We start from the raw sequence: 24,680 nt of genomic DNA, 5'->3' as shown, positions 1-24,680 counted from the left end.
AGGGCTCCATACACTGATGTAGGCATGTGTGCGTGTCCCTGTCTCACTAGAGCAGAATCCAGTGGGGACAGCTCTGAGAGAGCCAGTAAGTCAATGGTTGCAGTGATCTCTTTTCCAAAACTCCCATTCTGTTCTGAACTCTCTCTGCCTTTGATACATTCTGTAGATCACAGCTGAAATGGAAAAGTTTGTCATCTGCGTGTCGTTCACTTCTAGCGGTCGATCAAAATGGGTTTTCATTGGCCTATATTGAGAGGGCGTGGGAGCTAATGACTGATATCATGCCAGTATTTGATAAAATGTAATATAGTGACTGCAAACATGTTAATGACCTGTCCTGCAGTCCTGCAGTGTGCTGATATATTTACATGCTGCAATGGACATGGTATGGAAAAATATCTGATAGATTGCTGCCACGATATATACAGCCCTAGGCTGTCTGTAAATTTTGTAAGTTACTTAATCGGCCAAGCGGGCAATCTCAAAATGGCCAAATATCTCAGATTAATTAGTCTGCACTTGTCACTTCACTTCAAATGAAATGAGAATGGATTGTGGTTGCACCTGAGTGTGTTTGTTTGTATGGTGGTGTTAATGTGCTGAGACTGAAAAATACTGTTACAGTATATGTGAGATATTCTATCAGGTTTATTTCTGTCTTCACAGTAAAAGTCGTTTCATTGTGCCACCATTTCATTTCAGCAGTCAAATGCAGCTTGTTAAGCATTGCTAATCCGTTTTTCTTCCTTAAGGCCTGTGAAATGAGGCTTTGAGCGACTTGTAGGCTGTTTTGAAACTCTGTTTTGTGCCGTGCCACCTCTTTGTCCTTTGTTTTGGTGTGAAATGCATTTTGCCATGCTCTTCAATTGTTTTCTTTTTGTTTTTCCGCAGGGGAGGGATTTGCTGATTTCAAGTCTGTCAGTGCCGACGATGGCTTTACAGACTTTAAAACGGCCGACGCCGTCTCTCCACTAGACCCACCAGACCAGGCCAAGTTCCAGCCAACTTTTCCTCCTCCTTTCACTTCTTCTCAGTCTCTGTCTCATTCGCAGCCATCCTCTCTGGCTCAACCTAGAAATCTTCTCAACATGGCAGACCTGGACCTCTTCACGACAATGGCTCCTCCTGCTCCCACTTCCACTGCCGACCCCAAACTCAATCTGTTCCCTTCAGCATCTCCATCCCTAGTATTGCCCTCCACAGTCGCGAAACCTCCCAGTGTAGTGGGTGATGACTTTGGCGATTTTGCCCTTTTTGGCTCCTCATCATCCTCTGAAGTAGCTCCTGCCACCTCTGTAGCAGGTAGAGGAGCCGGGACAGTGGTTCAGGACGACTTTGCTGACTTCATGGCATTCGGGAGCTCAAGAGATCAGAAAAGTGAGACCGACTCTGGAGACTGTGGCGGCGAGAGCCAGGCAGAGACGTCCCAGCAGCGGCAACAAATTGGCGGCGATAAGTATGACGTCTTCAAGCAGCTTTCACTTGAAGGTGGCCTGGCCTATGACGATAACAAAGAAAGTGGTGGGGGCTCCTTCTCGTCGCTCAAGAGTGACAATGACGACTTTGCGGATTTCCAGTCCTCCAAATTCTGTACGGCGCTGGGCGCGTCTGACAAGAGCCTGGTGGACAAAGTGGCCGCCTTCAAGCAGGCCAAAGAGGACTCTGCCTCTGTGAAGTCCCTTGACCTCCCGTCCATCGGGGGCAGCAGCGTGGGGAAGGAGGACTCAGAGGATACACTCTCAGTACAGCTAGACATGAAGTTATCAGACATGGGTGGAGACCTGAAGCATGTGATGTCTGATAGCTCCCTAGATCTCCCTGGTTTGTCGTCGCATCAACCCCCAGCTGCAGGTGAGGAATTAGTACGCTTGCTCTGGTGAAGTCTGGCCCACTCTGTCTTTCGCCACTTTCTCTATTTCATACATGCTCAGACCGCTCAGGCCTCTCAAAGGCTGAACAACCGCCCTATCAGACACCCAGTTGGAACACTGTATGTGTGTTCAGTGCGGCTGAGTTATAGTTACATATCAAAAACTTGCTACACATCATAACATGCCGTCATTCCCATCAAAGTTATATACATTTCCAGTTTAATCATGCACAATTGTAAACCTACAGTATTTATTGTTGTTTATATTTATGTATTTATTTATTTATTTATTTATTTATTTAATTTAGCTTATGTATTATTAATTTTTACCAGTCAAACCTTGTGCTTGTGAATTTGAATCTCATAAGATTAGTATTATTGCTAACAGCACAATAACTGGTTTTATCAACTCCTAGTGTTATCAAGTGATCAGGCAGTTACGAAAGCACATTTATACAGTATTTAATGCGAATAGCTTGTGACTTGGTTTTCTCTCCTGTCGTCCGTCTGTTCATGTTGTCACTGTCGCCATCTCTCATTAGTTACCCAGTTTCCCTTGCTTTGATTGTCATTGTATCCAAATCACAAACCAAAGCAGCATGTAATCATGAAGAGTGCACAAAAACTGTTCACGATTTAAATTTCTTTCACGTTTAGGACTGATTGCCCACTTATTTTTGCAACTGATAAAATCAGATCCATTTGTTCAGTTGCCATAGTAATATCTACATCAGTTGCCATAGTAATATCTACATCAGTTGCTGTAGTAATGACTTACTGTAACACATTGACAAGAGAATGAGAATAGCTGGAACGGTAATGTGGCAAGAAAAGATTTTGGAATTTTGCTTCACATGTCCATTCTTTACATCTGGACATAATGAACTCCGTGAGATGCAACACAGAGGCATTATGATAATGTCTAAAACATGAATTTGAAAGCATTAGTGTATGCTGTGTCTGAAATCATACTGTTAACTATATAGTGAATGCCACATACTGTAGTTTGCTTTGTGGGAAAATAAACATAAGTGAAAATAAACAGTGATTTCTGACACAGGCATTATTGCACATTGTGTTTGACACTATGTATTTTCCCCAAAATTCCTAAAAATATATATTTTTTAATCTGATCCAACAATTAATTTCCAAAAATGTAATCAGATTTCGTATCATGTAGTTTGGATTAGATTAGTAAATATCGGATTTCATGCTTTTCAGATAACTATTAAACTGATTGGAGTAGGATATAACAAAAAGGGCTTTTGCCGCAAAGCCAAACTCACATTTGACTTTATAATGTTCACATTCAAATTTTTGATTAGATGATTATGAGAAAGACAAAAGATTATTGCACAAGATAGTAATATTCATTTAAATTCTGCAAACACAAGACATCTGGCTTTACATTCGTTCAGAATTTTGACTCCGAGCCATTTTTTGCTCATCAGAATTTCAAATGCAATATATAAACTGCCAGATGAATATGCTAATGACGCTGAAGCCGGTTTTCCATTGCAGGCAACTAGCTCTTAGCATGATAAATGAGCTTAACATTTCTCTGCTTAATCTGATCCACAGTTCCACCTTCCTATCAAACCATATCACAACCTCTCTTGGTTATAAAGAACAGGTGTTATAGTTAATATAATTTTGGATACACTTGTTTTGCATGTAACCGTTCATCCGTTCATGTGATGGTTATCCGTGTTTGCATGTGCATGGAGAAACCTCGATGCCGTGCCTCAGTGCATACACAAGCAAAAATGACAAAGCACTACTTATTTACCACGAGTCATATCACACAAGCATGAACTGGCTGCCCTGTACTTGAGCTGCATACCTCAGGCATCTGATACTAGTCCATGCTGAGAAATGGGAGTGCACATTGGGGCGCCAATTTAGTGAGATTTTCCCTTAGAGGCCTCGGTGACTGGCAGGAGCTCTTGATCGGCCTGTTTGCAATCAGCTGTCTTTTCCTAATGTCAGTCAGTCAGCATTTATTTACACTCATTCTCTGCTTCTCATGTCTGCATGAAATGCATCCCTCAAATGTGTGCTTGTGTTCCCTTGATCATTCATCGTCATCATGTATCAGGGTGAGAACACAGTCACAGTATTTCATTCAGACAGCCGTCATATCAGCCCTCGTGTGCACAGACTGGTTGGAGTTGAGGAAGCACAGTAGGAAGAGTTCCCATACACTTGTGTGGTCTCACCAGAGCCAACATCCAGACCTGAAAATAATAGACTGCTGCTACATATTGTCAGAATTTCTATAATTATACGTTTCTTACTAGTTTTTGACTAGTAGAAACCATTTACATTTATGTCAGACTTATTTAAGTTGGAAATGTAATGAAAGCTCTGACTTCTCCGATTTGACTCTCGTACCTTCACATGAAAGCAACTAAAATTACTGTAGATTCAATATTTGAAGGTGAGGTTTTCATCTCATAATTACGCTAATTCCAACATGACATGAATGCAGCAATAGACATTAGCCAGAGTAGATATATTTAGTAGCCGTATTTAGACTTGAGCAAAACGAGGCCGTGAGGGATGGAAGTAGTTTGTTCATTATGTTGTATTCTCTAAAGGTCTTAGGTCACGGTTAATTTTAGAGATTTTTTAATTTATCGGTTTCGGTCGATATTGGATTTAATCCTCGTTTTTCCTGTTTTACATGTAGATTACCTTTGCCATCATGTAATGCTAAAACGAAGATTATTGGAGAACAATTTACAAGAAAATACCTTTAAAAACCTTTTCACCTTTACATTTTTTACTTCCCATTTCTTTGTAATTAATTGTGATATTTATTAGCAAATTTTTTCAGTGCACTTGATATTTAAAAATACTAATTTAATAACTAATTTTGTGATGCATAAATTCACTTATAGTATTTTAAACAATTGATTGTAGTGTTTACAGTTTATTTAGGCAAAATAATATATAATTTTGATATCAGCTATTTATCCTTTTTGGCTATGAACATAGAAATCAAATGCCAGTATCGACCAGAATATTAGTATTGGTGCATCACTATTTTCACAACCCAGTGTTTTCAAGAAATTTTGTTCCTCTCAATTTTCAGTCTCTTGTCCGCTGAATGTTAAAGGGATACTCCTCTTTTTTTGGAAATAGGCTCATTTTACAACTCCCCCAGAGTTAAAGAGTTGAGTTTTACCGTTTTCGAATCCATTCAGCCGATCTCCGGGTCTGGCGGTACCACTTTTAGCATAGCTTAGCATAGATCATTGAATCGGACATGACCATTAGCATCTCTCTCAAAAAAATGACCAAAGAGTTTCGATATTTTTCCCATTTAAAACTTGACTCTTCTGTAGTTACATCGTGTACTAAGACTGACGGAAAATGTAAAGTTGCGATTTTCTAGGCTGATATGGCTAGGAACTATACTCTCATTCCTGCGTAATAATCAAGAAACTTTGCTGCCGTACCATGAGTGCAGCAGGCATAATGATATGACGCAGCACCTGAAAATAGGTTTAATAGGTTAGACAAACTTAGTCCCGTTCACGTTGGAAGTTACTGAGCTGGGGACTATTTTCAGGTGCTGTGTCATATCATTATGCCTGCTGCACTCATGGTACGGCAGCAAAGTTTCTTGATTATTACGCAGGAATGAGAGTATAGTTCCTAGCCATATCAGCCTAGAAAATCGCAACTTCACATTTTCCGTCGGTCTTAGTACACGATGTAACTACAGAAGAGTCAAGTTTTAAATAGGAAAAATATCGAAACTCTTTGGTCATTTTTTTGAGAGAGATGCTAATGGTCCTGTCCGATTCAATGATCTATGCTAAGCTATGCTAAAAGTGGTACCGCCAGACCCGGAGATTGGCTGAATGGATTCGAAAACGGTAAAACTCAACTCTTTAACTCTGGGGGAGTTGTAAAATGAGCCTATTTCCAAAAAAAGTGGAGTATCCCTTTAAGCAACCAGATGTGACCCTGGACCACAAAACCAGTCATATGGGTAATTTTTTTTAACTTGAGATGTATACATCTGAAAGCTGAATAAATAAGCTTTCTATTGATACATGGTATATTTTGGCCGATATATATCTATTTTAAAATCTAAAAAAAAAATCGATTTTGCTGCATCCACTCACAAAAATAAATGTTTTATGTATTTACGGTTGGAAATTTACAAAATATCTTAATGGAACGTGATCTTTACTTAATATCCTAATGATTTTTTTTAAGAAAAATCTATAATTTTGACCTATACAATGTATTATTGGCTATTGCCACAAATATACCTGTGCGACATGTGACTGGTTTTGTGATCCAGGGTCACATATGTTAAGAATATAACATACTAAATGAACTGTAATTCCATCTCACACGGTCTCATTTTCGTGTACGTCGTGTTAAACTTGCCTTCCACTCCGACTGAGGTCTGTAGGAATCCCTTTTGCCTTATCTAAATGAATTCTGTCATCAGTACCTAAACCTTGTCAAACACTGTTGATTTTAGTTAGATCTTATACAAATGCTTCTAGCTCAGTTACTGGAAACCTCTAGAGCCCCAGCATAAATATTGTAGCAGGTTGAGAGGGTGTTATGTTTCCTAACACTTGCCCTACGCCCTTGGATGTGTAGCTAACCACCATAGAGTATCTCTTTTCCAGGCCAGAGCGCTTCTCGTGGTCTTTCCATGAGAAGGTGACTTTACTTCAGGTTTGTTGCGGTACGTGAGAGTCTGCGTCTGCTCTCGTAGACCGCACTGAAGGTGGAACTCTTTCTAACTTTGCTTTTCTATGCTCCAGTGTGTGCCAGCCTTCAATTTGTGAAATTGACAAGTATATACATGCAGTAAACAATTAGTAGGATTAGTCAGTTTTTCTGGCATACTAACAAAATAGGTTGTTTTTATTAAGAATGGAAATATATACATGCAAATTTAATAGTGTATTTTTATTACAGGAAAATAAGCTCTTATTTATTTTGAATATAGATAGACTTGATTAATACTCCTGATTGTGTTGCATTTATGCCAGAAAGCATATTATTTGTATTTATGAGGAGAACACTGCTTGCCGTGATATGAAATTGTTACCTTTTTGACTTGTGTGGGTCAAAAATAGCTCCTACTGAGATGAACAGGATGGCGAGAGAAAAAGGGTACTGTCTCTTTTTGTCGTTCTTTACCTGTCACTCAAACCAATAAATGCTCTGATAGGCTAGATTTATCTGGTTTCTTTTAACCCTTTGAGCACCTAATAGAGTGATGCTAACCAACGTCCATTTAGAAGAATTGGCTCCGGATTTAAGTCGGCTGCACGATTATGACAAAATATTGAAATTGCGATTCATAATTCTGATTGATAGAATTGAATAAAATACAAAAATATGGCATGCCGTTGCCCCAAACAAAATGATTATATGTAGGCTACACATCTAAATCAAAGAACTACAGTAGTCAACATTTGAAGTGGATCAAAAAAGTTTTCCTAAGACAAGAACGGGTATTGTTCAAAATGTATAACTTTGATGAAAGGTTTTGATCCACTTCAAATGGTGACTACTGTATTTGTTTAATAAAATTAGATAAAATACATCATTTTATAATTTAATGAATCATTTAATAATATTTGACTAATTAAATGGGAGCATTTTAGCTTTGTCACTTGCTTCACTTGCCCCTTCATTCATGTGGACATTGTGATTGGTTACAAACTACCGTACTCAATAGTAGTAGACCCAAATTGAACTCTGTAATTGACGCTTTACACAATTAATCAGGGCAGACCTAAGCGGATACATAATTATTTTTTTGATTAATTGTGCAGCCCTCGTTTGAAGTTTTGATGAGTTGTTGCGGGTGGTGGCTTGCCAATTTATCACTAAATTTAACAACGAGTCTCTCCGTAAACGCTCTCAGGTTCTCAAAGGGTTTTAATAAGCTGCATAAAACCAATATTAGCATCACCTTGATCTTTGCTTAAATGTTCTGTATCACCTTCCCTTATTTCTGGTTGCTTTTTCCTTTTATAGTCCAACTACAGTGTGTCTTTGACCAATGAGAACTAATCTAATCTTAATCTGTGAATGTGCCTTCTCAATGCTGGGTTCTGCATCTGGATTTGGGATTTTCTGTCTTGTTTTTGTTTCCTTCTCACTTCTGCTTTTTCTGACTTTGCATGCCCTTGTATTCTTATAATGCAAAAAAAAAAAAAAAAAAAAACTTTTTAATTGTTAGTTTGGCAAGACTATTGTAACAAGATCTTTCATGGAATTTTGTGACCTCTCTCTCTTTCTCTCTCTGCCAATGTTGTCGTAATAAATATGAACAATGGTACAGCAGACATGCGTGCCGTCTTGATTTCTCTCTCCATCCTTCAATCTTGCTACCCAAAGCAGATTAAGTCATCAGAATTATCACACTGCACCAGCTTCTTGTCAATTTCACAAATGATTGAGTGTGTGAACAGTCGTGCCCCGCTCAACTGTGAGGGCATTAGGTATTGTCATGCATATGTGATTGTTTTTTTTTTTTCTAGAGCTGCCAATCAATTATAAATTTCAGTATTTTAAGTAGAATTAGGTGTTTTTTTCCAATTTGTTAATTTTAATCAACATTACACCCTCAAATTGAAGCCAGTTCCTGCTTATTTATCTGTATTTGAAATAAGTGCATGCAGTAGCTTCAAAGTGCACAGCACAGTGCAGCATTGCAGTTCTTTTATCGGTCTGTCAGTGTGTGGAATGGATGATTGTATGGTATTGTGAATGATTGCACATCATCACTACACTGAAAGCCAGAAAATTGGCAGAAATATCTCTTGGTGAGTCAGTCTAGTTGTGTTTTAAAGAAAAGTCAAAACTCATTCATTTTATACAAATGACTGACATGGTTATTTTGACCTTCCAAAATGAAGTTTTACTTCTAGTAACAAATCTGAAAAGCATTCATCAATCCTCGTATGCAGATGTCACTCACCCCAATCTAGTGATTAAGAAGTTGAGCGTTTCTTCCCCGGCTCAGGATGACTTCTGGATGTAGATAAGGACTCAGGAATCATTAGAGTGCCAGAAGTCTCTAGTTAATGAACCAGGGCTTCATCATATGACGATATCAGGAATAATTCATCATGACCAGGGAGCACTTGAGACCATCCTGAATCCGCAACCAGTAGACAAAATGACACTTTCATTTGTCTGGTTTTTAAGCCATTTGTAAATGTACATAAAAACAGCACAAACTTGTGTGTTTGTTGAGTTAGTGTTGAGTTAGTATTTTGATAGTTTTGACCTAATGCATGAGGGAGTAAACAAATAAAGTGGAAGTTTAGTTCGCAACGGGGTATCAAAAATTGGGATTGTGAAAGCTGTCATGCCGGAGCGCACCAGGGTACCGAACCCGAGATTAACTCTAGCAGGTGGTCTGAGTTTGGACTGGAAATGTGGCGCAATTCGGACTCTGGTGCGCATTTTTTCAGGAAGTAAAGTAACCTGCGCATGCGTTTTAGACAATGATGATGTCATCAGTTCAACAAAACACATGTAGGGGTTGACCGTGGTGATGATTTAACTTTGATGATTTAACCTGCAACAGGGTTCGATAGAATCAAGTTGAATGTGAAACCAGACCAACGCTGTGGGAACCATTGCACTCGGACCGCAGCAAACGTGCCCAGTCTGAAAGACCCCTAAGGCTTAATAATATGTACACTATATCTTTAATAATAATTACAAATCTTGATTTTGTACTTAAAAAATAATAATAATAATTTGTAACTTTAAACAAATTTAGATAAAGGGGAGAGATTTAAAGACTGTTTGCCCAACTTAATTTTAAGCTTTCTTCTTTTATAAAGAAAGTTGAGGGTTCAACACAAGTTGAATCTGTATTGAAAGCATCACTGTATTGCTGTTTATCACCACAAGAAATAATTACAACTCATTCGTCAGTTTGTAAAAAAAGTCTTGTGCACTATAATGCCATTTTAGTGGGGCAAAAGGTTGCACTGAATCTTTTTTTAAATACCTGTTTCAGAAATATACCCCTAAAACGTACACGTGCGTTAACGTGAGTGTTATAAAGCCGCTTATTCTAATCCAGTCTTTCAGCTGCTGACCATGGAAAGCTGGTAAACATGGTAAGTTTCACATATGTGGATATCAAAAAGGGACTTTAGATCAGTGGTTCTCAACCTTTTAGACTCAAAGGCCCCCCGATATTGGCTATTTTTTGGTATTTCTTCAAAGCTGTTTGTTTTCAAACTTTTTATTGACCGAAACTAGGAGTGTTGATATATTTAATCATCCATGATTCAAGAATTGTGCTCAATTGAAGACAACAGTTATTCAGAGAGAAACTAAATATTTGTTGTATTTGTTTTATTATATTCTAATAGAAATTTTTATATCTTGTTTTTTTGCATTTAAATTTAGTTTGGAGTTTGGTCATTTTTTTTATATTTTAATAATAATTGATTCATTTAAAATACATTTCAGTCATTTCAGACCCTCTATTGGCCCCAGCCTCCTGGTTGAGAACCACTGGTGTAGATTAAATAAAATCCGAACCAGAAGTTTATCAGAGTAGAACGGTAGTCCCACCACTAAATGGGCAATTTAGACAACTTGACAGCCTAAATACACATTTTTGTATGGCCTTGCTTCATATACATTTGAAAGTGTATTACTACTATAAATTCTGCTTTAATTAAATGCAGATTCTGTCAGTAGAACTAAACTTTTATTGAACCCAGAACATCCTCTTCTACAATTATACAACAACAAGAAAGTACTTAACTGCTAAACTGTACTATAACTATAAATGTACAAAAATTTGTTAAAGGGTTAGTTAACCTAAAAATGAAAATGTCAATAATTACTCAACCTCATATTGTTCCAAACCCGTAAGACTTTCGTTCATCTTCTGAACACAAATGAAGATCTTTTTGATGAAATCTGAGAGATTTCTGTCCCTCCATTGACAGCTGCGCAACTACCACTTTGATGCTTCAAAAAGTTCATAAAGAGATTGTAAAACTAATCCTTATGGATTAAGCGTTTTAGTCAATTTATCTGAAGAGACTCATCACTTTATATGATGAACAGATTGAATTTAGGCTTTTATTCACATAAAAAAATTGATCAGCAAACATAAACAGAAGCTCAACTGTACTTGCTTGACGCACGAGAACAAACCTCTTGCAGAAGTTCAAACATGATGCGTAACACGAGAATGAACCTCATTGGTTCTTGCTGAAGCTCAAACGTGCTGCATAACACGAGAATGAACCTCATTGGTTCTTGCTGAAGCTCAAACGTGCTGCGTAACACGAGAATGAACCTCATTGGTTCTTGCTGAAGCTCAAACGTGCTGCATAACACGAGAATGAACCTCATTGGTTCTTGCTGAAGCTCAAACGTGCTGCGTAACACGAGAATGAACCTCATTGGTTCTTGCTAAAGCTCAAACGTGCTGCGTAACACGAGAATGAACCTCATTGGTTCTCGCACGTCAAGTGAACATGCTTGAGCTTCCGTTTACCACAACTGATATGTGCGTTGATGGATGTTTATATATGAATAAAAGTCTAAATTCAAACTGTTGATCATATAAAGTGATCAAGTCTCTTCAGAAAAGTTGCACTAAACCGCTCAATTCTTATGGATTAGTTTAAAGCTTTAGAGTCAAAATGATAGTTGTGTAGCTGCCCTCTCTCAGATTTCATCAAACAGATCTTCATTCGTGTTCTGAAGATAAAACGAAGTCTTAAAGGTTTGGAATGACATGAGGGTGAGTAATTCATTTTTGGGTGAACTATCCTTTTAAGACACTGAAACCTAAAAGTTCATGGATGTTCCATGTTGTCATTTACAGAGTCTGATGATTTGAAATTTGACCCCTTTGGCACATCTGCCGTCAGCAGTCTGGGCAGCTACGATTGGTCCGACAAGGACGATCTCCCATCTGGTCAAGGAAAGAAGCTCCAGGGAGAGTCTCAAGGTGGACTGCCATCTTCAGCTGTCGTCCATAGGAAAGAGACATCTTTCGGGAGCTCTGAGAACATCACCCACACCACAGTTGCCAAGGTGACCACCTTCCCAATCGAAGACGGTGGCTCCACCGCTGAAAACCAGTTCGAAGCCTTCGCTGACTTTGGCTCCGTTGAACAGGCCGGCCAAGATGACGACGACGACTTTGGTGACTTTGCCAGCACGGTTTCTGAGAAATCCGACTCCCCTCCTGGAATCACAGAAGCAGAGGGCAACCAGGGCGAAATGACAGATGAGTTTGGAGCCTTCCAAGGAGACAAGCCCAAATTTGGCAAGTCAGATTTCTTGAAGGCCAGCACACAGGCCAAGGTCAAATCCAGCGAAGAAATGATCAAGAACGAACTTGCCACCTTTGACTTGTCTGTGCAGGGTAAGTGTCATAAAATATTAGCATAACCGTAGCTGTATTATTTCAAAGTGCTGCGTCCTCCAGAGGACATTTGTCGGTCGCATACATTTTCAAGGATGTCTCATTTCAGAAAAGTAACCATTAGGAAATTGACCATTATTTCTTGTAAAGCGTAAATTGTTGTCATTTCTTTTGACTTTGCAATGCAATAGTTACTTTTCTGAAATGAGGCAGCCTCAATGACGTATGCGATTGACAAATGCGACCTCCGGAGAGACACAGCAAATGGATCTCATTCCCTAAGGGAATTTGTGCATGAAATCTGCATACAAACAAATCATGAGTCACCAATAACAATTCTAAATATACAAAACCAGTAGGAATAACTTAAACCACACGAATGCAAAAATCACATAATCGAGATGACTTTATAATCGCATTATGATGAATTTTATGCATGGATATTTAATCTTAAATATTTCTTAATATACAGTGAAAGAGTAAGAAATGCTGCGTCATAGCTCTCAGTATAACAACACTGATACATGCATGTACAGCTGCAAATGAGAGCTCTGTAATCTGTTTATTGTGTTGGAACTGGTTTTGCCATTTTTCAAGGATCTTGTTGCACGTGCTCAGAAGAAAACGCGTCTTTAGAGTAAGCATCATAGGCTTTCTGAGAGTGACGAAAGGTTGTGAAACTTGGTTTTGTGAAACACGAAAGCACGTTTTATGCAAATGACTAACCTTGGGCACTCGGTCGCTCATTTATAATCCAAATTCATTAACATTAGAATGAGGTTAAGAACAAGTTCTCTTGTGCGTACCAATACGCCATTATTTGTGAATGAGACCCAGTGAGTGCATTGGATCCAGTGCGTCTCCACAGCTGCATTCTCTCTGAAAGTCAACAGATGGCAGAGTGGCATCTGATGCGCACGGCAATGTCAATATATAAACATTACCACCCGAATCCCTCAGCACTTTGGTTTTTCATCCTCGCTCCCCAATAATGCATTAGCACTTACTCAATGAGATAAAAGCTTATTTGCCTCTTATTGATCCCCACCCACATCTGCTAAATTTCATTTGTTCAAACAAAAGAGGGTTTACTCCTCTGCCGACCTCCTATCAGACAGTTAATCTGAGGAGTGAGGTTTGTGCAGGAATGGATTGGCGGCTGAAACCATGCCGAGACTGATGTGGTTCTCAGCGGGGGAGGGGGGTGATTTACCTGTCGCTGCGTCACATGAGCTTGTTGTGCCGCTGTCCGTCTCCTTGCTCATGTGTGCACGGCATGCTTTTCGTGCCAGTTTGACTGTGTGATGCCTCATGAATAATGTATTTCTGTATTACTATGCTGCTCTTTTGCACATAATTATCATTTGTTGCAAATGAGGTGTTTGAGGTCTGTGTTGTGGCCCCACCGTGGATTAGCAATGACAGTTTGTGTGCTTCGGAAAGTTTTAATTATACAGCAGGATCAACAATTAAACTCATACATTATAGAGCGAGTATGGGGTAAGATGTGTCACCCCCTTTGTCACATGATCTGTCTAAATATTTAAATGCATATGTATTAAAAATACAATTCAAATAGACCTCTTCTGTGAAGTACATGTTTTTAATTTCTGATTTAAAATTCCTAAAATTTGATTTAAAAAAGACATGTCGGGGTGGTACAGCTCATTAAAATAATTTAATTTTTGAACCGAAACGCTAAAGTAGTTTGACAATCCTATTATTTCTTAGAAAAAAAAAATGTTTTAGCAAAACCTTATATAATTAATCTTTTTTTGATATTAGGTATATTATAATTATATATGTCCGCCAAAGTCACGTGGTGCGATCAACATGCATAAAAAATACCCATAAAACAGGAAATGTTAGGAAATGACAAGGCAAGGTTTTACAAGCTAATGTTGTGGTATGACTCATGATGTGTTTTTATATTATTTACATACTGTTAAATATGAACTCTTTTAAAATATGAAAAAATACAATAATGTTATGTACTTTTTTTTGTGCAGTTTTAGTAATTTTAGTACTTCCAACTTGTTTCAGTTTCTAATGTTTCTATTTCTAATTTGTTTGTCATCTAATATTTATATTTTATTTCAGCTTGATTTCAATGACCAAAAACATTTTAATAGTTTATTTTTTACCTCGGATAATATATATACATTTTTTTATTTTAAATAACATTCTACTATATTATCAGTTTTACTTGGTAGTTATATTACATGATGTTTTACAGTCATTAAATTGAAACTTTCTTGCAAATGGTAACTTTAAAGTTTCATATGAGTCCCACAAGAATACAAAGAGTATGTACTTGGCACTCATTTTAAACCTAGTTGTTTTATGTTCTTTATCATGGACATTCCCATTTGTCATTGACCCATGTATTTGTACAAAGGTTCCCACAAGCGTAGCCACAGTCTGGGAGAGAAAGAAATCATACGGTCCATCCCCTCTCCTGCCCCTGAGCAGCCCTTCAGAGACCGCTCCAACACCCTAAATGAAAAACCAGCTCTGCCGATCATCCGCGACAAGTATAAGGACCTCACAGGAGAGGTGGAGGTTAGTCACTTGCTCTCTGTTCTTCTCCTCCCTCGTTCTCTTTGAGCACACAGACCGGTTCTCCTTGTTGAATACAGCCTGAGGTTTCTCAATGAACAAAGCTCTCATTCGGTTTCATCTTTTTTTATTGTTTTTCTCCCACTGTCTCTCGTCCAAACACTCCTGGCAGGAGAGCGAGCGATATGCGTACGAATGGCAGAGGTGTTTGGAGAGCGCTCTGCAGGTAACGTATACCTCGACACACATTCATAAAGAGCTTTGTATACACTGTAAAACTCTATCAGTCTCTAGATAGACTTAGAATCATGATATCAAAATTCCAGAATCAACTAAAAGTGTGATATGATTGCTTGAGGCCTCAGCAGTTGCTCATTTCACAAGCAGTAACGATAGCCAATCATCAGAGGCCATTTAAATACTGTTTCAAAGGTATAGTAGCAAAAGCTGCTATTTGTCAAAAGATTTATCAAAAGATATTTGATGTTTAATATAAAGTTATGCAGAGTAGGATTTTGGAACATTTTGGAACCCAATTTGTTGCCACAAATATAAACCTGTGGCCTTGTTTATAAAATGCACATGCAATCAGAATTGATCCTAAATTCCATAGATTTGATCCTACATCCTAAGTGAGGAACAAATAGGGATTTATAAAGGCAGAAACTGATGTGAAAATGTTTTATGCGTACGCCAACTGAAGAGCAAAGAGCATGCTTACAAACTTTTTGGTGCTTGTATACCAGTAATTCAATTAATTCATAATTATGGAATGATATGCATTAATATAATTATATGTGCAAATTATAACTGCTTTGTTATTATTACATCACTGAAATGAATTCATAACAATAATAAATGCCTACAAACACATACTGAAACCAGGCCATGCCATACATTTTCTGAGAGCGCGCTTGGATTTCCTTGCCTATTGATGATGAGTGCCATACTTTTCTGAACCATAAAGGGATATTTGTGGGCGTTCTGTAGGTGGAGTTGATGCGCTTGTACACATTGCTGTGAATTTAAGATGAACTGTGATTTATAAAGAGGGATACATTTATGAAAATAAATTTGTGCATACGGACATTTTATAAACCTTTCATAGAAACATTTTAGAAACTGTTTATTGTTCGCATTTACGATCATTACATATAAATTTGATTGACAACATGTCTTGTTGGTTGTTGCAGTGCTGGCTAATGGATTTACAGAGAAGGACTGTTTTAGGTGCGGGAAACCTAAAGGGAATATTTCAGGCTGGAAATTTTAAATCTTTTTAACATAAATTCAGTACATATTTCATAATATCCCCCCTTTTTTACTACTTAAAGGGATAGTTCGCCCAAAAATGAAAATTATGTCATCATTTACTTTTCCAAACTTGAATGAGTTTCTTTCTTTGTTGAACACAAGAAGATATTTTAAATAATTTTGTTAAGCAAACAGTTGACAGTAGCCATTGACTTCCATAGTAGGAATAAAATAGTATGGAAGTCAATGGCTACCAACATTCTTTAAAATATCTTTTGTGTTCAACAGAAGAAAGAAACTCATACAGGTTTGGAACAACATGAGGGTGAGTAAATTACAAAATTTTCAATGTTGTAATTTAGACAATGAAGTCTAGACGACAAGTGCTGCTTTGTTTATGGTTTGTTCATCCACAGTCCTGATGATAAGTCTACTGCCACCTGCTGGAATGGAGACAGTTATTTCTTCTCTGACAGAGACGCAGAATGTACATTAGTTGGCCGTTGGCTTTTATTCTTTGTGATGTGTTCAAGGTCAGCTGGCTTAAATGCAGGTGACACCGCAGTTGGCTTTCATTGCGTCTAGATTTTTGTTGATTTGGTGTGTCTGGGCCTTATGGCTTACTGTGTTCTGCGAAACACAAATAAAGGTATCGAATAATTATCAGTTCAGTGTACCCCTTTGACTTTTATTGTAATGACAGAGACGAATCTTCAAAATATCATCTTTTGCGTTCCTCAGAAGAAGTAAATGATTACAAAGTTAATTTTTTTTGAGTGCACTTTACCTTTAAGCAATTTCAAATCATTCACATTAGATGCATTCTTGTGTTTAGACTGGAGTAGTAGTCTAATGTTCACTGATGAGGACACTTAATTATTACTTGAATATACTTGCTTTCCTCAGTGTAATGTCTTTGAATAACAGTATATTCATTTGGGGGCTTTTCTCAGGAAATATTGATATATGAAATCATTTGTGATCATCCAGGATTCAAATAAACATTTAGGCCTGGTTTCACAGACAGGGCTTAGATTTAAGCCAGGATTAGGCCTCAGTTCAATTTGGACATTCAAGGAGCTATTGTTTTTTTTAAATAAATGTGTGTGCATCTTGAGACAAAACAATGGCACTGACATATTTTAAGATGTTAGTGCAAGTTGCTTTCGTTTAAAACAGATTAAATGTGCTTGTCTAGGACTAGTCTTAAGCCTTGTCTGTGAAACCGGGGGGTAATGTAAAATATGGCCACTTTACAGCCATGTCTTTTCTTCCCCTTTCAGGTCATCAACACTGCTAATAACACCCTTAATAGCATCAGCAGTTCCACAGTGTGCACGGAGGTCATCCAGTCAGCACAGGGGATGGAGTACCTCCTGGGTGAGACAACGCCTTCATTTACTGATCAGAGACCAGCATTACCCATCATGAACGATATCAGTAAATCTCATAAGATCAGCAATGTCACACAATATCTTCATGCACATTCATTCCTGCTCCTCATGCGTCCATGCAGTCTTCCGTCAAACAGACAGGCCAGGTGTTCTGGTTATCTGCTTCCTATTTCTGTAGTCACACACACACACACACACACTCAGGGTGGCTTTAATGAGCTGTACGTGACTATGCTGGCGGGAAGGGAACACGGGGTGCTGCTGTTACATAGAAACAAACCGTTAAAGCTCTTTGATCCGGCTCTAGCGATTGTGACTGGGGACAGAGCAGGGCATTGTGGGTCTGACCGGGGGAGTCTAGTGTTACAGAGCAGAGCAACTATTCTGGGACGCTATTATGGGTTCAGCTTAAAAGGACATTCAGCACTGGGGAGTGCTGGGAACGGCACCGCCGTGTTATTGTTTCTCCTGTTTGGTTATGCACAGGGTCTGTTCGCACTGCACACAAATCCACACAGTGTTATCAATATCTGTAATACTTTCACTTTGGTTGCTATAGTAATGATGGCAAGAGAAAACTGGAAATACTGTTTCCACAAAAACTGACTCAAAAGGAAGAGCATATTTGAGTTGGCTGCTATGATGAATAGCCTCCAGCCTTTCTCATGCCATAGCAATCACAACTATCATTATCATAGCAAATTTCTATATTCATTGACACTCTTGGTTTTGCATTTCATTGAATTGTGTTCTTCATGTGTTTGGGAAGGTTTTTACATGACATAAATGTTGTTGTTTTTGTGTGTATATATCAGGTGTGGTGGAGGTGTATCGCGTAACCAAGCGTGTGGAGCTGGGTATCAAAGCCACGGCCGTTTGTTCGGAGAAACTACAGGAGCTACTTAAAGACATCAGCCGTGTGTGGAACAACCTGATGGGCTTCATGTCGCTGGCAAACCTCACTGTGAGTTTATCAAATAAACAATACCAGATCTTGTAGTAAGTCCAGTAATACACAAATATTGATTAATGCATAACGGATGATTGGTTGATTTAAAATTTAGTATGAGTATAACTGAGGTAAACTGTGCTTTATGTGAGCGGTGAGCAATGGAGCAGTAGGCACTTCTATAAATGGGGCACAAAATACAGCCTAAAGCTATTATAAAATGAATTTAATTTATTTTTTCTTTCAACAAATGGTGTGCTCTGAAGGAGCTTAACCAGTTTAGTGTTGGTACTTGAAGTGGGTAGGCAATAACGCTAGTTTAATCACTCTTCACATCCTGATAGCAATCACTAATAGAAGTCGTCTGAATATTAAAGAATTTACATCTTCTGTGGAAGTCTCAGGACCCAAAAAAGATTTTATCCAATCATTGCATTCGGTCCAACAGACATCTCATGTCATCAATGTGTCCCATGAGGCTATGCAGAGTTGTAGTCAGTCACCTAGCGCCGCAAACAAACAGCAGACACCTTTTACAGTTCCTCCTGACGCAAAACAACGAGCTTATGCTACGTTCACACCATGTCGTTATTACCCGCCGTGACGCTGTTCGCGTCCTCCGGCTCAGAGTTATGCGCTTCTATGTCAACACCATCAACACTGAAATGAGTCTGTAGCAGTCAGGTGGTACAAGTCAGAGCTCGAAGTTGTTTACGGTCATTATTATTGTAGTGTTATGGGCTTTGAAACATGAGGCAATTTAACATCATCTCTCGTGATGCTTTGCAAACTCTGCTGTGCTCGTTGCTTGCTATTGCTAGCCTCTCCGAAATGTCCTACTCTAGCTTTAACCAGCTTAAACCATTTTAGTATATTATTTTATAACAGATGGTCAGTAAACAAAAACATAAAACAATTCATTTAAAAAAAGTTTTAAAGTATATCATATAAAATGTAACTACCTCAGTTTGAGTTTGAAAGAAATATATCAAGAGTTAATGAGAAGTGAAAATCAACATTTTAATGCTGGTATCTGTATGTTTATGTCTTTATACTGACAAAGTCATGAGGTATTAAAGTGTACCTTATTTGTGGAAAGTGAACAAATTGCATGACAAAGCTCTCTGCAGTGTGCTTATGGGAGAATATCGTTGCCAGCAGATAATATTAGAGTTGTGCGGTCAGATAATATCAGCTTGGAAAAATGACGTCTAGGCACACTGCCGAAAACCCACAAACGCTCTGAAGCATAATAAAAATGAACGTGGTTAGAGAGTGGAGGGTTTGTCTCTGCACGGATCCTGCTGTTTTGGCCAGATTCTGTGGCTGATGTATTGATCTGCAGGGCCAATCAACTGCTGTGAGGTTGTTCAGTGGCCAGCCGTTCAGTGGCCTCTGTGATCTGAAGTTTGAGTGACAGCTGGTGATTTGTGTGGAAGATGCAATGTGGTCCCAATTGCTTTTTTAGAACTGAATTCATGATGATTGTGTGTGTGTTTTTCTTTAGCCCGATGAGAGCTCACTGGACTTCTCCTCCTGTATATTGAGGCACGGCATTAAGAATGCCAAAGAACTGGCGTGCGGGGTGTGTCTGCTCAACGTGGACTCGCGCAGCAAGGTCTGTACGCACCAAGCACACACACATCTGCATACAGTCATTAGCAACACACACAAAACACAAATATATTATTTTATGTTGGATAGTTCACCCAAAAAGATTTATTTATTTACCCATGTTGTTCCAAACTCTCTTATATTTCTTCTGTGTAACACAAAAGCAGGAATTTTGAAGTATGTTCTGGTTGCTCTTTTCCATATCATTACAATGGATGGGAACCAGAGCTTTATTGGTACGAGAGAATTCAAAAGCATCATGAAAATATATCAGTTGAGCTAATCAATGTTTAAATGTGTATAAAAGCCTACTCAATCTGTTCATCATATAAAGCGATCGTGTCTCTTCAGAAAATTTTGGATTAAACAAAAAGTTCATAAAGAGATCGTAAAACTAATCCATTTGAATTGAGCGAAGCGTCAAATTGGTAGTTGCGTAGCTGTCAATGGAGGGACCGAATTGAATTCATCTACAGATTTCATCAAAAATATCTTCATTTGTGCTCTGAAGATAAACGAAAGTCTTACGGGTTTGGAACAACGTGAGGGTGAGTAATTAATGAAAGAATTTTAATTTTTGGGTGTATTATCCCTTTAAATTTCCCATTCAAAAAAAAAAAATCCCTCCTGACTATTTCTTTGATTTTCACAATTTCACAGAAGAAAAACGAGAACACTTTTGGACGCCTGTTTAAAAGAGTAGGATTCACTGAACTGCCTCAACTCCAATTTGCAGCTTGTTGCAGGGGTCAGACAGACAAACCCGTGTGTTGCTGCCAAAATGACCAGAACTCACCTCTCGCCACTCAACTCCTTTCAGACTGCCAAAAACAGCTCTCAGAGGCGCGCTCTGACTCATGCATCTAAATCTACAGACGCTCGGTCAAGGCCACGCTTTCATTCAAGTAGCTTTAGGTGTTTAATTTGGCAATAAGCTCTTAGCTCCTGTTTTCTGAGCATTTACAGAAATCTTTCATGTCGAGCTCCTATTGCCTAAGAGGCCAGTAAGTCTGATTGACGGCCAAAAAGCACGAGGCAGGCGGCAAATAGGTGATGTATTCGTCATTTTGGCACCCCGGGGCGGTGAAGAACAAGTGGTATGGGGCAAATTAAATATCATAAGGGAATAGTTCACACACATTTTTTTTGTCATTTACTCACTTTCATTTCAACAACCCCTTTTTTTTTTTTTTTTTTTTTTATATAGGACACAAAATATTTTTAGTAGAATGTCCTAGCTGCTCTTTTCCAGACCATGCAAGTGAATTAAAAGTGATGGCATAAAAACAGCATTAAAGTGTTTCATATGCACTATATTTGGTCATGAGTTTGACATCAATAATACTTTGACTTTAAAAAGCAGCCACCTGTCAGTCAGACAGTAAGCTGTTACCAAATTGACTTGGTTCCTGTTTTCATTAAAAAGATTTTTTTTAGTATTGACTTGGTACCAAAGTAGTTTAGACCAACATAATAAATGACAGAATAAATTTTTTTGGGTGAACTATCCCTTTTAATCATTAATCACTCTATTCATAAGCACAATCCAATCCTGTACTGGTTTAAACACGTAATTGTCACTTTGCCACTCGCCCCGTTAACATATATAATGGCCAATCAGCTCATTAAGATTCCTCGTCTCACTGAAACCCTCCTGAATCTCCCTCACATTAATGCGATGGTCAAGGGTTGCTGATGTAATAAGGGGTAAACATTGCTCAGAGTGCAATCAGGAAAGGAGGGGCTCAGAGCAGCAAGGAATCATGGGATGGATGTCTGAGGAGCAGATGCAGCTCAGTCATCAGTCACGGCAACCAAAAACACAGGTGCTAATAGATCCGCCGAACACATCCAGCCCGCCGCAGATTAATAGAGCCGTCTCCGTCTGCTCCTGACATCCGATTAATAGCCCGCTTTTTTAATTACGTTTTTGGTGGGTTTGGGAGGCAGCGTCACTGTCTGGGGCGAATGAAATCAGGGTTTTGAAGGTGGAGCTGCATCTCTGAGATGAGATGTTTTTAAAGGTGGGGGTGTTGGGCTACAGGTGGAGATTTTCACTGGGGTGTGGATGATTCACTCTGCTGACCTTGGGCTAGCATTCAGTTTCTGTCCCTGCCGGGGAAGGATGTGATCCTGCTGCATCTGCTAACAGGATTTATCTGCAGGAATGGGCAACAGTGTATTAACTTAGCACTTTGCATAGATTCGCTATGCAAACTAAAATAAAATGCTATATACAGTACCAGTCAAAAGTTTGGGGTTGGTAAGTTTTTGTTTATTTATTGTAAATGAGTCTGTTGTGCTCAACAAGGCTGCATTTAATATATTAAAAATACAGTTAAAAACAGTAATATTTTCCAATCTTCAGTGTCACATGATCCTTCAGAAATCATTCTGATAGGCTAATTTGCTGCTCAAGAAACATTTCTGATTCTTATCAATATTTGGTTGTGCTGCTTAATGCTTTTGTGGAAACCATGATGCATATATTTTTAGGAGTCTTTAAAGAAAGGTTTTGACATAGAAACATTCTTTTGTAACATTATAAATGTTTTTGTTGTCACTTTTGTTACATTTTAATGCATCCTTGCTGATTATTAATTGAGTACTAATTTAAAAAACAACTTACTGACCCCAAATTTTTTTACGTTAATTTTAATATAAAACGGTTACATTTTACAATTATTTTACATTTTATATTATAACTTATTATCATAAAATTAAACTTATTTTATAAGACATAACATTTATACTTGCTTTTCCAATGTATCTAGCTAACCACACAACTCAAGTTGTGATCTCTGTAAAGGCAACACTAGCATCACCAAATTGAACTGCAAAAATAACGATTGTTATCCATCAGGTTTCCCAAACCATCTAATCGGTTTCCTGCGAAACTTCTCATTACATGTAGTCCCGCCGTTTGTTGAGCTAGATGCATCAAACCACTCCCAACAATCAGCGTTTAGGAAGCGTCCCATTGTTTACATGCTTCACCAAGTCAACCTGCGAATGGTATACTTTTAATACTTTCTCATAGTTAACTGTGCAGAGAGAATTACGTGTTTTGATATAAATAATTGCTATTAACTAGAAGTAGTTATAGATTCTCAAAAGACTGTGAGCAGTAAGCAACTTTCAGAATGAATATTTAGATGATATGCTGTATGTCCAGAATATAATATGAATTTGTTGTGTTCAGAACGATTTGAAAGTCTGGTAGTGTATGATCCTCAGTCATTTAGTGTATGGTTCCCAGCTTTTCCTCGGTAACCATTTACAAAGTCGACAAGTGTAGTGTTTTTAAATCTGTTCAGAATTTAAGTCATGTAGTGTATATTCCAGCCTTAAATGTCACACTAATACAGCATCCTATTAAAAGCCCTTACTCTGTGAGGTGGGCATCCATGCTGAAATTAGAATAGATGCCAGGTTATTTAATTCAAGTACCTGTGGCACAGCTGGTTGCCCCTAATGTGAAAAACAAAAACAAGTAGCTGTTGAAAGGAAGCCATTAGTTTGTATTTATGCTGTATCTACTGAAGCAAAGTTTAGCCCAGCACACCTTTTACATTATGCCATACAGGAGCTGTCTCAAATGTAATAAGAATTCTGGCAGAGTGGGATGTTTCAGATTTCAGAAACAGCAGGTCATCGATCTTTGATAGAAATTCGGCCTCTATGCTTTTTTTTATTATTATGCAAAATCATTGAAGCAAAACCTGTAAGAAGTCTTGAGTTGTTTTGAACGTCCTCCCATGACATGGTTGGTAAACAAACAAGCTAGTTACTGTAGTACCCTTGCAGCTAATTAAATGGAAGTCTTACACACATACCTGTTAGTTTTGCATTTAGAAACGGTTGCCACAGTCTTAAAGTCATGGTCAATTAAATAGTGAATCGATAGTAAGAAATAAATGTTTTATTTTTTATGTTTTGAAAAATCAATACTTTTATTCAGCAAGGATGCATTAGATTAATAAAAAATGACAGTAAAGACATTTATAATGCTACAAAAGGTTTGAATTTCAAATAAATGTTCTTTTAAAAAATCATGCTTTTCACAAAAATATTAAGCGGCACAACTGTTTTTAACATCGGTAATTATAAGAAATGTTTCTTGAGCAGCAAATCAGCATATTAGAATGATTTCTGAAGGATCATGTGACACTGAAGACTGGAGTTATGTGGAAATTTTAAATAGAAATATTTCACAATAGTACAGTTTTTACTGTATTTTTGATCAAATAAATGCAGCTTTGGTGAGCATAAGAGACTTCTTTAAGGGTGTGTTCACACTTGGCATGTGTCGTTCGTTTAAATGAACCCTGGTGCGGTTGCTCTGTTAGTACGGTTCATTTGAATAAGTGTGAACGCTGCCATCCGAACACTGGTGCGCACCAAACAATCAGACCAAGACCCCTGAAAAGATGGGTCTCGGTCTGCTTCCAAACAAACTCTGGTGCGGTTCGACTGATATATGAACGCAACAAGAACCAAATACATGTAAACAAACCAAAAACAGGAAGATTTGACCCGTCACGAATGCTCACGAATATCAGTTTTCTTCTCGTCATAGTCGCAAGTTTGCCCGTCATCATAGTTTGTGTGTGACGGAAAGGTTCC

At 38.2% G+C, this 24,680-nt stretch overlaps 2 protein-coding genes across 9 annotated transcripts in view; one reads left to right on the top strand and one right to left on the bottom strand.

Moving 5' to 3' along the window:
• Positions 1-24,680, bottom strand: part of mrm3a (mitochondrial rRNA methyltransferase 3a) — a 526,058-nt gene that overhangs the window by 127,137 nt on the left and 374,241 nt on the right. The window lies entirely within an intron of this gene.
• The window catches only part of synrg (synergin, gamma), a 49,182-nt gene that overhangs the window by 18,645 nt on the left and 5,857 nt on the right, over positions 1-24,680 (top strand). For 5 of the 8 annotated variants that reach the window (XM_084419728.1, XM_084419726.1, XM_084419724.1 and 2 more), the window contains 7 exons: positions 892-1,851; positions 11,739-12,284; positions 14,683-14,846; positions 15,016-15,069; positions 17,381-17,477; positions 18,307-18,455; positions 19,948-20,058. In XM_084419728.1, coding sequence (XP_084275854.1) covers positions 892-1,851; positions 11,739-12,284; positions 14,683-14,846; positions 15,016-15,069; positions 17,381-17,477; positions 18,307-18,455; positions 19,948-20,058 — 2,081 coding nt within the window. Of the gene's footprint in view, positions 1-891; positions 1,852-11,738; positions 12,285-14,682; positions 14,847-15,015; positions 15,070-17,380; positions 17,478-18,306; positions 18,456-19,947; positions 20,059-20,714; positions 20,995-24,680 lie in introns of those variants that run through there. The other 3 variants (XM_084419722.1, XM_084419721.1, XM_084419725.1) reach the window with 3 other exon arrangements.

Source organism: Rutilus rutilus, assembly GCF_951802725.1.
Source record: "Rutilus rutilus genome assembly, chromosome: 9".
Taxonomy (NCBI): domain Eukaryota; kingdom Metazoa; phylum Chordata; class Actinopteri; order Cypriniformes; family Leuciscidae; genus Rutilus; species Rutilus rutilus.
Note: the sequence above shows the minus strand (reverse complement) of the source record. Positions and strands in the feature narration are given on the sequence as shown.